Here is a 15,777-nt window from a genome sequence, read left to right on the forward strand (position 1 = left end):
ACAGGCGTCGGCAGCAGCAGCGACAGCAGCAGAAGCAGCAGCAACAACAACAGTAGCAACAGTTGATCGAACATTCGAAGATCGAACGTCGTGCTGTTAAGTTGGCCTGCCCGGAACGGAACGGAACGAAGCACAGCGAAAAAACGAATAACGCGATAGGCGCAAGCATGAATAGTGAAACATAAACAAATAGCATATAATAAGAAACAAACTACAAAAAATAACGACACATACGACGGGCGAAACGTGAGTGTGTAGGCGAGAATACAAGTTCGAATGCATATGCGACTACAACTACGAGTGCGAGTTCGAATGCGAGTGCAAGTGCCCAGACCCAGTGCCAGTGCCAGTGCGTACCCAACAAGTTTTGAATTAATCAAATTAGATCACGGCAGCAGTCGCAGCAGCAACAGCAGCAACGATGGCAAAGTGAGTTTTATTCTCTCAATTGAGTTAAAGTTCGAGTAGTTTTGGAGTGAAAATCTATGTTCATATATAATATGGTAATAAATCAAATAACCAAAATACAAAGTGCAAAAAGTCGCCTCACTTTCAATGGGTGTATGATGTGTGTGTGTGTGGGTAAGCGTTATTTAATTAGAAAATGAATAACAACAACAAATTGTTATAGCTGAGTGCGAGTGCAGGAATTCCAAGAAATTTTTGTGAAAATTCAAAATAAACAAAAGTCAAAGCCAAAGCAAAGGCAACGACGACGGCGACGTTTTGTAGCGCGCCACAAAAATAACAACAGCAACAACACGCATTCGATAATAATAAAAACAACAACATCAAGCAGCAGCAGGGCAACCCCCGCTGTATTCGTCGTGATTTTGAGGTCTGCTCATCTTGTTCTTTCTCTACTTCATATTGCTGCTAAGTTCAAAGCCAGCAACAACAACCACAACAAATGTGCTCGGGTGAGTAGCAACAGCTATCAAACGGGAGAGAGAGATAGGGAGAGAGAGAGAGACATAAGCATATGTCATGCTGTGCGCTCAATTTCACATTGCAGCAATAAGGAATACATTGGACTTGAACTAAATACGTTGGGCTCTCACACGCTCTTAGTCTCGCGCGCTCTCTCGCTCGTTCACACACTCTCTACCTGCACATGAACCGATGTACTAAACGTAAATTAAGCCGGCGCCAGGATACCTGCCGTCGACAGCAACAGCAACGACGACGAGGACGTCAACGTGCGCGAGCGAGACAAAAGGCTTGCAACGTCATTGACACAGCCAAAAAGGGCAAGCAGGCAAAACGGCATAGAACAAAGCAGAAGGTGAAAATCCACTTAAAAGCAAAACAAAAGAAAGACACAGTTGAAAAGAGAGCGAGAGGGTCGGAGAGACGGAGCGGGTGAGCATGCGAGAGTATGAGGAATGCCCGTTGTGGGAACAATTAAGTGTGTGCAACAGTTATGTCCCATCGTGCGTATGTAACTGTGTGTATGCATATATGTATATGTGAGGAATACCCTGCTACGCGTATTACGACACATGTTTTTATGGTCTTGGGCTTAGGCAACCCCTGACCTTGACAACAGATACGAGATGCGCGCATAGCATATGATAAATGACAACAGTAACAGCTAAATATATATACACAATATATGTATGTATGCATATATAAGTATAGATGTGTATATGTATATATGTAGAGCTATAGCTAGTTGAACGCTGCGTGGGTGCAAAATTCCATCAGCCAGACGCTGATAATTTTCTATATCTTTTTTTGCCCTCTATAGCATATCGTTTTTAACTGTTTATTCAAGCGTGCTCATCAACAGCCATCATAGCACACATACACACATTATGCACACATACACACATAGATAACTCACATTTATATAGCCATTAACTATAGATTTCTGTTTGTTTTACGCTTTAGTCGCTGCCGAAAAAAAAAAAAAACAATTTAAAAAAATACCAGTTTGGCAAGCATTTTGTGCACGCTACGTAAGCGTTTTTAATTTAACAAATATAAAATATACCCTAACGAGAAGATCAAATAACTATATCAGTGTTCTTGAATTTACTAGCTACAATTTCAGCCATATGCGATTTTCAAGCTAAACTGTAAACAAAAATTGTTTGGAGGGTTTGTTTAAGGAATTCTTCTACTAAAATAATATTCCATTCCATTCAAAACTTTTTATATAAATACAAGTAAATATAAAAAGAGATCAAGGTAAAATACCACGGAACTGCTACAATTCAAGGAAAGAACTGTTGCAAGTCAAGGGAATACCCTTAATAGCAAAAGTTGCGTCCTAATCAATACAGTCATTTTCAATAAGCTAAGTTAAGCATATCTGCTGCTCAGATATATCAAAGTGTATTTCAACGGTGTCACATTTAATTTTTGTTTTCTTTTTTTGGCTTTTATTTGTTTTCTTTTTTTTGCTAATATGCAAAAATTCACACACACCTCTGCACACACACACACAGACTGAAAGCATTTCCGTCCTTCAAATGCCAAAAAGTAGCAGAACCAAAAAAAGTTTAGAAAAATATTTAAGCAGAAGAATTTCAAATTATTATTATTATATTTTCATATGTCTGAAAATTTTTAACGCTTGAATGCACGATTTGAGAAATATTTAATTGATATAGATATGTATGTCTATATATATATTATATATCAGCTTAAGCCAGAAAAATGTCTGAAGATCGAAATGGATATATATATATATATATATATATATATATATATATATATATATATATATATATATATATATATTGATTTTGGAATAGATTATATGGAACCAATCGAGTAGTTGATGTAAGGCAAGGTATATACCACAATTTGTATTCAAATTACTCAAAAAGTTCATTCAGCAATAGACACTGTTAAACGCCCCTAATTAATTGAAAGGTTTATCTAATGCATTCATGCGTTATTAAGTGTGCTCACTGTCCACGAAGAAGAAACCGTCATAAAAAAGTCCAAGACAAAACGTGCTAACTAAAAAGGCCAATAGACACCAACTATAATTAGCTTAAGTCTGAAAAGAACTGCTAAAAAAACAATATACTAAAATACAAAAATAAATAAATAGAAAAAACATCTGAATGTCGTCTTACGTAGTTCGAAATTTATAAATAAATAAAACTTTTTGCTTGCATTTAAAACTTAAAGCAAAAGCAAAAATCGAAAGATCAACAGATAAAGTTATATATATATATATATATATATATAGAATATATATATATACATATATATATTCTAAAATAATTTCATTTTCATGTTTTTCTTCAAATGTAAACAAAATGTTGGCAATTATTTAATACTTTTTCTAGCAGTTTTTCGTGAACTATTTTTAGCATTATTTCGATTCTCGTTGCTCGTTTCTCGATTTATTCTCTGTTTATTTTGAACTTAGCTCTCTTTGAAAATCTTGTTTCAATTATACACACAATTTGTTAAAATATAGCTAAAATATATATATATAGCCATGTTCTCTTACATATTTCATCTACATATTATTTGTAGCCCAATTTCCGTTTTCATTCAAAATTCGAACTGAAATATTCTCGATATACACAAGAACTATGCTATATATATATACATATAAATAATGTAGTGCCCATATAACAGGATCTATATAAATATATTATATTTTGGTCTAAATTGAGGCCTTGGCACTGGCCAAAAACAAAAATCTTTTCAAATATTTTTCGTTGACGTCAATTTTCTTCTTTTTTTTTGGGAATTTCCGCGCTAGAAAATTAAACATTCTACAAAATGTTTTTCCTAAATGGTGAAATATGCTCGATTACTCATATGAAATTAATGAATAGCTGATAATTAAATAAATTTTACTTATCGAATAGGTTGATTGATAAAAGTAAATCAATTCCTACCAAAGAAATTTATTTTTACATAATAAGTATGACCGTATTGTATATAAATGCTTACTTGTCTAGCTATATCTTATAATAGGTGTGACCGTATTTTTAACACTATTTATTTCTTAACGCTATTTAAGGTAAAAAAAAACACACCCACTTCAAGTGTCAGCGAAAGCCTCTTCAAAATATAAATAAAAACGACATTATTTTAATAGAATTTGCCTTTATCAGTTTCCCTTAATAAAAAGAGAGCAGTAAATATCGCCAACTCATAGTAGTTTATACCTTTTCGCGGGTTTCTTATAAATTTATCATTAAATTATTATTCATTTGTATATTGTATATTTATATAAAGATGTGTTTATTCTATTGGAAACCCCCAGGCAAAGTAAACAAAAGCAAAACAAAATCAAATGATTCTAAATTTCTAGATTTGCGCCAGTGTCGGGAAAATACAACGGAAAAAAGCTTAAAACTGCAGACTAACTTTAAAAATCCATATTTTAAAGCCAAAAAAGGCTAAATGACATCTCTGTTAATTATATGTATATGCATGGACCATATACACATGCATATAAACGCACAGATGCACCAGTAAGTCCCTTAGCCTTTTGTGGGCTAAATACAAAAAAAAAAGAAAAGATTATGAAGAATAGGGACGATCGTTAGCGCTGCTTAATCGCATTAATTTGATTTCCGACAACACTCAAGTGTTGCCGACAACAACGAGTACGTCATAGAGCACAGAGAGAGAGAGGAAGAGAGAGCCGCAGCACATAGTGAGCAAAAATGCTTATCAAGCGCTCTAGAAAGATCCAAGTGGCCAATTGCATTTGTATTGGTGTCGTCATATTATCATGTTGCTGAAAAAAAAAACAAGTAGCGCTGCCCAAAGCACAGGCCAGACCCAAGCCCAGCAGTGAACTCACTCACACACACGCACACATGCGCGCAACAAGCTAAACTCGTTTGCAGTCGTGCCACAACAAAAACGAGCAAAATTATTAAAATTTTTCAGCTTGATTCATGCTCGCTCACACAGCCTGACTGACACACAGAGCTACTACACAGCCACACATGCAGTCATACAGCCAAGCGCACATATGCCCACTCACACACACACATAAATATAAACAAAATTCAAGCAATAACAGCAATAACAACGTCGTCGACGACGACGATGGCGGGTTTCCTCGTTTCTTGTGAATTGACTCAATATAATACACAAAAGCAAAGCGCAGGCAGCGTCAGCGACGCCAACGATTGCGACGGCGACAGCGACGACGGCGGTGGTGGTGGCGGCGACAGTGTTGTCAAGTTGTTTGGATTAGTCATGTTGCTTGTGTGTATATACATATATACATACACATAGTGGTATAAGTGGGGGCTAGTATTGAAAACAGGCTAAATACTAATACGCATATATGTGTGTGTTCGTAGCCACATGGCTACTCGTGCTTCACTCGTGTGTAATGGCTGGCTAGCTGGCTGACGGCGTGCGAAGAGAAGAGCCTCTGTCTTCGTGTGTGTAGACAGCTGCGGCAACTCTAGCCGTTTGGCGCTCTCGCTCTCAGTCGATCGCTGCTCACATTCATATGTATGTATGTATGTATGTATGTATGGGTGCGTTTGTGTGTAGCAATTATTATTTTATTATCACTTTTTTCACTGCTACGTTTTGTGCTGTGCTTCTACGTTTTAAATGGTTTTGTTGTTATCGTTGCCGTTGCTGCTGCTGGTGCTCCCCAGACCTTCCTTAGTCAGCAAAAATTCGCATATATACACATTTATTGCTGGGGGCTTGTGCATGTATGGGTGCGCGTGTTTATGCATGTTCGCATGTATGTGTTTGTGTGTACGTAATCAACAATAGCGCGGGTACAGGCTGGCGACAGCCGTCGTATTGTGTTCCCCCACTTCGCGTCACCTGTTGTTGTTGTTGTTGGGGAGCTACGTTTTTGCTCGATTTGATCATTTCTCAGCAGCAGCAGCAGGCGACCCTGTGCTTACTTTTGATTGACAATTGCAACAGTGTGCGGGACGGCGAATTGGCGAATATTGCGGTATGCGGCGACGTTGACGTTTTGCCTCTCGCTCTACCTCGCCCCTTTCTGCTTTTGCCTGTGTGCCTTTTCCTGGCGTGCTCAATTTTTTGATTATTGTACGGTTTTTACTCATTTCTGCTTCTGCTGCTGCCTGTCTTTGGGCTTTCAAGTGAATGTGTGCGAATATGTGTAAGGGTGTGTGTGTGTGTATGTTTGTGCTTTTGTTTTCACGCTACTCTTTTGCCAGTTAGTCGCGTCGCTTTGCGTTGCGTTGCGTCGCGGCGCTTCTTCGTTTTCTTTTGCACTCTCGCGCGCACACACAGTGATTTGTCTGGTTTTTGTTGTTTCTGTTTTTGTAGCTGCTGCTGCTGCTGTTGCTGTTGCTGCTTGGGCACTGGTCTTTGAATGAATTTTTCAGCTTGCCTCGTCTAGTTGTCTTTAACTGTTTCATGCTCGCTGGTCGCTGTTTCGTTGTCGCGAGCGCCTTAACTTGATGCACGCAATTCGCTTGTTGTCATAATTTCGGTCTTGATTCTCAAGTCTTTGACACTCGACTATTAAATTGATGAGACCTATCGATAGCGCTGACTATCGATATTGCTAATCGGACCGCGTAAAAAAGAAAGAGAACGCGCGCGACTGAGTCACAGGTACGAGTTATTGCGTATTGCACTATTCATATTCAATGCAAATTATATGTGGAAGTGTGCGCGTGTGTGTTTATATATATATGCGCGTGTGTGTTGTGGGCTCATCGTTTCATTTGTGCTGTTGTTAGTTGTCATTTCCTTTTCTCTGCTTTTTTTTATCAGACGTTTCGTCTTCATTGGAATTCCGTATCATTTCCGCGAATTTTACGTGTTTTGTACTTTTGCTGTGAGTACATACATGTGGGCCGCTAATAAATTATTAACATTTGTTAAGTGGCCAAGCTTGGATTTTGTTTCTCGTGTATTTTACACTTTTGTTTGCAGCTGCAAATGACGTACCACTAAATTTTATTGACAGTCAGACAGACTGACTGAGGCGCCGCGTATTGCGCGTTCCTTTTCGCTTATTGCATTCGTTTACGTGTATGAATGTGGGTGTGTATGAGTGAGTGTTTGTGTGAGTGGGGCACGCGTGAGTGAGAGGTCGTCGTCAATCAGTGAGTGTTTGCATTATGCAGCTCTCATGTGACGTCGCTCGGTGGCTATCATTAAGAGTGTGACCAGGCACTTGATAAACCGCTATTTACTTGCGAATTGCACTTTGCACGCTGAGCAAATGCAAATGCGCATATACTATATACATTTACATATGTACATATGCATATGCATATGTATGTATGTTTGTATTGTTTGAGCAACCTTAGCTTTAGAGCTAAATGCCTAATAATAAAAACTAACAACAGAATTGTTAAACAAAGTCAAAGTCGTGATAATAAAGTAATTTAAATATTTGTTTCTTTTCTTCACTCCTCTCTATTCTCTTCTTTCAAAGTAAATATAGAAAGACTTGTGTACGAAGCTATCTTTTTGTTTTTAATGTTATTGTTGATTACGCTTATCACTGTATTTAAACAAAAGGAAAGCCCTATTATTAAACAAATGTTGTATAAAAAACAATTTAGCTAAGCCACTAATCAATAATTATGAATATTACATAACTTTTGTTAGTGAGTTGAGATTCCGTTTTTCATATGTACGTCTTTATATGGGAATTGTCAGTAAGAGACAAATTCCCTTAATGGGAAATCCTTTTGAGCGTCTGTATGATCATATTATTTGCATGCAAAATATTTCCTCTATGGGAAACTCCAATTGGAAGCATGGAATACATGTCATGGATGCAATGAACAAATTCTGCTCAAGGGAAATTCCCCACCCAATTCACACTCACACATTCACAATGGGGCGCACAATTTTGTTAATGCACTAGTGAGGTTATGTAATTACTGTTTAATACGATAACTAATCGGCGTCATAGCGTGAGCTATGCGAGTATTTTCTTAACGTTGCCCACTAATCTCTTCCGTAATACCGTTTAATTGCCAACGACAGCCGCGGCTGACGTCAAAGGTGTCGTCGATGGGTCTACGACAATGTAAATACAAAAGCAGGGGGAAGGGGGAGGTTATGCCGTTTATCGGACACTTTGTCTGATTGTGTGAGTAATGGTGAGTACAGGTGAATTCAGCGACTAAAAAAAATTGAGTTTCACAAATGTTTAACTGATAAACAACAACACGTAACGTTATCAATGGAATTTTTGGACACTTTTCGCTAGATTATTTATTTTTATATTTATAACTTGTTGATAAAGACATGAAAAAAGACATGTTAAAAGGGAATTTATGTATGTGTGCGTGTGTGTGTGTGTGCACGCATTATGAGTGAAGCCTAACCGCCACGCGCTCTCTGCCGCTCTCTTTGCGTCACTCTCTCTTGCTTCACATGCATATGCGTGTGAGTGTGTATTTAGGGTATTTATAGAGCTGATAAGACAGCCGACAACAACAATCGGCGCACTTCACTACGTCTCTCTCTTTCACTCTCTCTCTGGTTGCTGTTGCTGTTTTGATTTCATTTTCTGCTGCGGCAACAGGTGAACTTTAAGCAGTTGAAATGCGAAATAGAAAGTTAATAACAAAATGTTGTATCTAACATTTGTTTATGCTCAAACTTTTTCTTAATATATTTTATTTTGCATTTCTGACAACTTAAAACTTTGGCCCATCCGCTTTATCAGCTGTTGCTCTGCCTCTGATAAGATTGAGCGCCCAATTAACGTTTGTTAGTGGTAATATAAAGGTGGCTCCCACCTCCACCACCACCACGCCTCTGCCTGTTACACCCACCTTAAGGGAATTTCAAAACGTGGCGAAAACATTTCAAATGCAGGAATATTTTAATTTTTAATTGAAGCCGAACAAAGTAGCCCCCGGCTGAGTCTATTAAAAATTTGGATATAGCAGCAGGTGATAGAAAAAGCTTTACCTGGTGCAAAGCGAACTTGAAACATTATAAATCAATTTTCCTTTTGCTGCCGTTAATATCGATTCGAATCTTAAGTTGTTGCTCTTTTAACTAACCAGTTAGATAATCAATCAATAAAATCAAGATATTACATTGTTCTTCAATCATCTCAATCTATCAATCAGTTAATCGGGAAGTTCACATAAAAAGTTTTTGGTATTTCTATAATGATTAAACACAGTTAAACATTCTCTTAAGCTTCCATGGCTTATACATTGCATCACTTTTCCTTCAATCAATCAATCAATCAGATTGTTCTTTTAACTAATTGATGTTTCAATCATTTTCAATCTCTTTCAGATGAGTCAACAGCAGCAAATACATCGCAGGCGAGCAAATTTGATGTGACTATGGAAAGTGCAGCAACAACAACGGCAACGGCAACAGCAACAGCAACAAACACAGCGAAGCAACATTACAAAACAGCTAACAAACAATACAAAACTAACAACAATAACAACAACAAAGTAAGCAACACGCGACGTGCAACAGCAGCGGCAGCAGCAGCGGCGGCAGCAGCACAGGCAACAACAGCAACGGCAACAACTAAGAAGCAAACATATCGCAGCAACAACACAACTGCTGCAACAACCACAACAACAGCAACACTGAAAACAAACAACAACAAAGTCAAGGCAACAACAGCAACAGCAACAACTGAAGCAACCGAAGCAACAGCAATTGACAACAAAAGCAAGCGAGATAATTTAAGCGAATTGCCAGCTAAAATTGCTGGCAGCAACAACAGCAACAGCAACAGCAGCAACACAAACAACAACAACAACAGTGATAATAGTATTAGTGAGAATAATTATGAGTTTAAGGCTAGAGATAAAGCGAACGTAAGTGATAGCAAAATGACGCTACAGCACAGCAACAGCAGCAGCAACAACAACAGCAGCAGCAACATCAACAGCAACAGCAACAGTAACATCAACAACAGCAGCAGTGGCAGCAACACAAACACAAACAGCGATGTTGCTGCAGCAACAACAATTGTTGATTGGAAAAGCAACTCCAACAATTTGCGCTATTTGCATAAGAAGTTCAAGCGTTTGGCCAGCACCACAGAAACTGAAGCTGCCAGCGAACCAACACTGCGCAGCACATCGCTGTCATCAAACAGCTCATTGTCGTCGCCAACGCAATTGCCGCTGCTCAATGGACACGAGTTCACAAGTGCCAACAACAGCAACAACAACAACAGCCATGAGGCGGAGAGTTATAGCAAAAATGCTGCTGTTGCTGTTGCTGTTGGTGTTGGTGGCGTGCCACGCACGCGTACGCCATTGAGCAACATCAACAGTAGCAGCAGCACCAGCAGCAGCAATTATGCCAGCAATGCAACATTGTCGCCAGCAACATTTGCACAGCATCAGCAGCAGACGCAGCCAACGACAACAGCAACAGCAGCAGCAACAGCAACAGCAACAGTCACGCCAGCAGCAGCAACATTAGCAGCCATGCCAGCTGCAACATCTGCCATGCCAGCAACAACTGCAACCTCTGCCACGCCAGCAACAACTGCAGCAGCAACAGTCACGCCAGCAACTGGCCTCAGTCGCTACGTCTGCAAATATTGCAATCTAATTTGTGCCAAGCCCTCAGTTCTACAGAAACACATACGTGCCCACACGAACGAACGTCCATATCCCTGCGAGACATGCGGCATTGCCTTCAAGACGAAAAGCAACTTCTACAAACATTGCCGTTCGCGCTCTCATGCGGCGCGCATGCGCGGATTGGATGTGCCGGTCCATGAGGCGGACGGCCTATCCGATCAGGATGGCGATGGAGATCTCAGCAATAGCAGCTCGGAGCTGTTAAGTGTGGAAATTGTAAGAGACTGCTTATTGGTTAACAGTATGTTAAGCTAAGTGTAGGGAAACCTCTGTAACAGTCTATGTTAAGTCTTGCTTTTAGATTTGGCGTTGCTCTGTTAACTGTATGTCTAGCATAACATATTGTCAAGTTAACATTAGGCACGAAGTGTAGGGCAGCTGGGATACATTGAGTGATTGAATCTGATAAGAATAATGCTCAAATTATTAATTCTGTTAATAGTATGTAAAATTGGAGAATGTTAACTAAGTAGTAGTAGAGGGAATGTTAACTAATGAAGCGAACGAGCTGTACGGGTAATGGAAATGACTGATTGACTATGCTTATGCTCAAATTCTGTTAAGTGTATGTTAAGCTACTTTGCAACAGTTAAAGCATAGCTCCAAACTATAAATGATGTAAGCAAAAGTATGTTAGCGATTGGTATGTAAGCGATTGGAAGTGTAAGGGAATAATTGATAGAGAAGTTTGTTGATTGATTGAAGCTGAACACACAGCACATACTGATGAAAGTTATAGAATAGCTGCAAACTATGAAATTATGTTAACAGAAGCTTGTTAAGGCTGTGAGCTCGAAGGGAATGAGTGGATTGATAGCAGAAAGTAAAATTAAGTTGATTGAAGCGGATCAAGAATTGCACAACGTAGTTAATTGATATGCAGATAGATTAAATATCGTAAAGCTCTATCAAAAATGTCATTTTTTAACTGAGCAACAATTTCTACTTGCAGCTAAGTCGCGTTGACTCGCCATATGATGAACAGTCGATGGCCTCGCCAACGCCCTCGCCCTCCACACTGTCGGCGGCGAAGAGCGCGTACCTGCAACAGCCACCATTGCCGCAGCACATGCAACAGTTGCCGCTGGGCTCGCCTGCTGCTGGCACTTTGCCGCCAGCAACAGTGGAAAACCTGCACTCGGCGACGGCGCAGCATCGACAGTCCATAGACTACAAGCCATACAAGCCAAAATTTCATAATGCAGCGCTCTATGCGCCAGGCAGCAGCAAAGAGCAACAGCAGCAGCAGCAGCAACAACAACAACAGCAGCAGCAGCAGCAGCAGCAACAGTTGCTACCACAGCAACAGAAGCTGCCACAACCTTTGCTCGTGCATCCCACGCTCTCGCCGAGCACTCAGCTAAAGCTAAACAATCACATTAACTCGCATCAGCTGCAGCTGCAGCTTCAACAGCAGCAACAGCAGCAGCTCCAGCAACAGCAGCAATTGCAGCAGCAATCATTGCTGTTGGCAGCTGCTGCCGGCAACGCAGTTGCGCTGCAGCCCCCTCCAATGCCCACAGGCGTCTACTACTTGGGACAGCCGCCATATTACAATCCGACAGCAGCAGCAATGCATCAGCATGCGTTGGCCCTGCAGCTGCAATATCAGCAACATTATCAGCTGCAGCAGCAACAGCAGCAACAGCAGCAGCAGCAGCAGCATCTACAACAGCAGCACTCGCCGCTGCTCAAGGCTCCAACACAGCAGCAGCAACAGTTGCTGCCACAACCACAACAACAGCAGCAACAGTTGCTGCCGCAGCAACAGCAGCAGCAGCAGGTAGATACTTGCAACATACTTACCTTTGGCTTGTAGCTATAACAAGTCTCTCTCTCTCTCTTTATCTCAGCAGCTGCCCCGCTCTAATAGTCAACAGGCGACTGTAACGACGGCAACAGCAGCCGCAGCACCTGCCACGCCCACACCTGTAGGCAATCTAAGCAGCTTTGCCAGCGGCATGCAAGTGGTGCGTACAACGAAACATCAAACTCTATAACTAACTAAACTGCCCTCTTAATCATCTCTCTCTCTCTGTGTGTCTTAGAATGTGGAGAAGGTGCAGGAGCACATTTCGAAATTGATCTCACAGAACGAAGCCATCGTGGAGAACAAGGAAATATTGCTGCAGAAGAAATATCCCAAGCAACTGAATCGTTCGCGCAGCTTTAACAATGCCAACAACAACAACAGCAACAGCAACAGCAGCAGCAACATGAACAACCAGCAGCTGGGCGATGCAAAAGTAAACTTGGCACAGAGCATAGTACAAAAGCAACAGCAGCAGCAGCAGGTGCAATTGCAGCAGCAACAGCAACAACAACAACAGCAACAAATGCAACATATACAACAATATAGAGTCATAGAGCCAGTGAATGGTTTGCTCAAGCGTAGCAGCAGCAGCAACAGCAGCAGCAGCAGCAGCAATGCTTATGCAAATCTTAAGGCTGCGCCTGCTGCCGCTTTGAATGTCAAATTGCTGCCGCCAGCAACAGTGCTGCAATCGCTGCAATATCGTCAGGACCCAGCAATGCCTCTAAACAAGCTCGAGCAGCAACAGGCGACGCCCACGCAGCAGCCCTTAAATCTATCTGCCAAACCAAAGCCAGCGAAGGCAGCGACAACAGCAGCAGCAACAGCAGCAGCAGCAACATCATCTAGCACAACAACAATTGCTGCCAAGCCAACAACAGTTGCTACCGCAGCTGCAAACAATTCGATTATCAAAAATCTATTGCTCAATGCACGCGGCCTGGCCGTGCCCATTGGCGAGGGCGACGATGCCGTCTACTCGTGCCCGATCTGTGCCAACGAATTCCGCAGCGCCGACGAGCTGAAGCAACACAACAGCACCTATTGCCAGGATGCTAGCAGCAGCGCTCCCATCAGTCCTGCTTCGTCGCCCAGCAGCAAATACTTTCGCTCCAATTCCATATCGTTCAGCCTGCCTGAGCTCAAGTCGCACATGGCTAACTCGAAGAACCCGTTGTCCTTGGCCAAGTTGGCCTGGTCGCAGCTCAAGACGAAGCCTAGCAGCTTGGTGTTGAGTCGCCTCAGTGCGGCGCAGTCGCCGGCGCGAACAAGCACGACGGCGACAACAGTTGCTGGCAGCAGCAATACGGCTAGCAGCGGCAGCAACAACTTCAACAACAACAACAATTACGTTGCTGGCAGCAGTCATAACAACAGCAATCCCACAGCAACAATCGTTAACAGCAGCAGCGGCAGCAACAGCAACATGTACATCAATAATCTAACAGCAACAATTGCTAACAGCAACAACAACAACAACAACACCACTCACAATCTACCAGCAACAGTTGCTGTCAGCATTGATGCCAACAACGTTGCTCTACGCTTTGTTGACGCACCTTTGCCCTCACCTGGCCCGCTGCTGGGCAAAACGCCGCTCGTGGACTATGCGGCGCCACGCAAAGCCGCCGACGCCCAAGTCGTGATCACCAAAATGCACGAAGATCGCCTGGAGAACATCATCATAGAGAGTTCAGCGAAGCGTGCGAAGCTGAGCAATGAGAGCGCCTTTGCCCTGCCAGCAGCAGCAACTGGCGTGCAACAGCTGCTGTTCAACAACAATCAGGAGCTGCCTGGCTTCAACACTGGCAAAGAGGAGCGCATGCGACGCTTCACCTCGTCGGGCGGCTCCATGATACCCATCTCTGAGTGCCCCGAGCTGGACAAGAGTCCCAAGATGATCAGAACTCCATTGCTGTCGGGCGGCAGCTTTCAGGAAATGTCCCCCAGGCTGAGTGAACCGAAGCCGAAGCCAGCATTTCTACTCAATGCGAGCCACAACAGCAACAACAACAGCAACAGCAGCAACAACAACAACTCGCAACATTTTCAGTTTCCGCCCATCAATTCGATAACCGCCTTCAATCCGCTGACGCTGCCCGCCATGAGTGAGTCGAACAGCAAAGCTATACCCTATGTGCCGGGCATACCGGGTCCGAGCAGTCTGACATTGCTGCCAGCACCGCCGCCGCCGCAACAGTTGCTGCTGCAGCGACCGCCTGCAATCGATGCGCCGCCATTCAAGAAGTCCTTGTCGCCCTTCGGAGGCGTGCAAAATCTGCCCAGCGAATTCAGTCGACAGCCGCCTACGCCGGCGCAGCGCAATGCGCTGCAATGGCAGAGCAACAACAGCAGCAACAAGCTAGCAGCAACTGTTGCTGTTGCTGGCGATGGGTTGGCTATGCAAAAGTTCAATTTCTTGCGCATGGCTGACAATGTGAAGGAGCAACAGCAGCAGGAAGTGCGGCACTTCATATTCGATCCGCTGCACGTGGAGACACCAGAGAACGAAGCAACAACAACAACAACAACAGCGGCAACAGCAACAACAACATCAGCAACATCAGCAACAGCAACAACATCAGCTGCCACAGTAACAACTGTTGCTAATAAAACGAAATTCTTGCGTCCCACGAGCTTGCCACTCAAGCCCGGCACGTTCACGCCCAAGCGACATCATGGCATCACACCGACTGCCAATACTCTGCCTTTGATCTCGCCCGAAACGCCGCGACCTTCGAAGTCTTGCGTGCAGCTCTATTTGAATGGACACGCCTACACATATCTGGGCCTGAAGTGCAGCACGAAAATGTTTTACTGTACAGTGAACTGTCCGCAGCCGTCGTATGTTGCCGGCATGCACAAGCTGTCGATGTACAGCGTGTGGCAGGTGTGCGAAGAGAACCAGCCGCATGCCCTCGGCTTCAAGCCGAAGCAAGTGATGTCGCTCTATGACTCCAGGCAGAAGATGTTCGGCTCGGGCTTCACTGTAGTCCAAGCTGGCGCCAATGCGCACAACTATGCGCTCGTCAGCTCACAGCAAACGATCAGCAGCTGCTCGACGATCAACAACAGTCAAAGCAAATTCTATCAGCATCAAACGAAGCCAGCGCCAGCGATTGGCGCGCTCAGCGAGGCGAATGTGGCGGCCAAAGCGAACGAGGAGGCAGCCAAGAAACTGGAGCCAGGCCAGCTGCTGGTGGGTGGCTACGAGTCCAACGAGGACTATACCTACATACGCGGGCGTGGGCGTGGTCGTTATGTTTGCTCCGAATGTGGCATTCGCTGCAAGAAGCCTTCCATGCTGAAGAAACACATACGCACGCACACAGATGTGCGTCCGTTTACCTGCAGCCACTGCAGCTTCAGGTGAGTCGCCCTCGCATCTCCTTAATAGAGCCTAACTCAACTCTTTGCCTC

At 42.9% G+C, this 15,777-nt stretch overlaps 1 protein-coding gene across 1 annotated transcript in view; it reads left to right on the forward strand.

Moving 5' to 3' along the window:
- LOC111599895 overlaps positions 1–15,777 on the forward strand; it is a 49,817-nt gene that overhangs the window by 31,099 nt on the left and 2,941 nt on the right. Inside the window, exons 3-8 of the mRNA XM_030223846.1 lie at positions 9,223–9,341; positions 9,567–10,760; positions 11,497–12,327; positions 12,398–12,514; positions 12,593–13,708; positions 13,805–15,726. Coding sequence (XP_030079706.1) covers positions 9,223–9,341; positions 9,567–10,760; positions 11,497–12,327; positions 12,398–12,514; positions 12,593–13,708; positions 13,805–15,726 — 5,299 coding nt within the window. The remainder of the gene's footprint in view (positions 1–9,222; positions 9,342–9,566; positions 10,761–11,496; positions 12,328–12,397; positions 12,515–12,592; positions 13,709–13,804; positions 15,727–15,777) is intronic.

This window comes from Drosophila hydei, unplaced genomic scaffold (genome assembly GCF_003285905.1).
Source record: "Drosophila hydei strain 15085-1641.00,03,60 unplaced genomic scaffold, DhydRS2 tig00000315-arrow-arrow-pilon, whole genome shotgun sequence".
NCBI classification, from domain to species: domain Eukaryota; kingdom Metazoa; phylum Arthropoda; class Insecta; order Diptera; family Drosophilidae; genus Drosophila; species Drosophila hydei.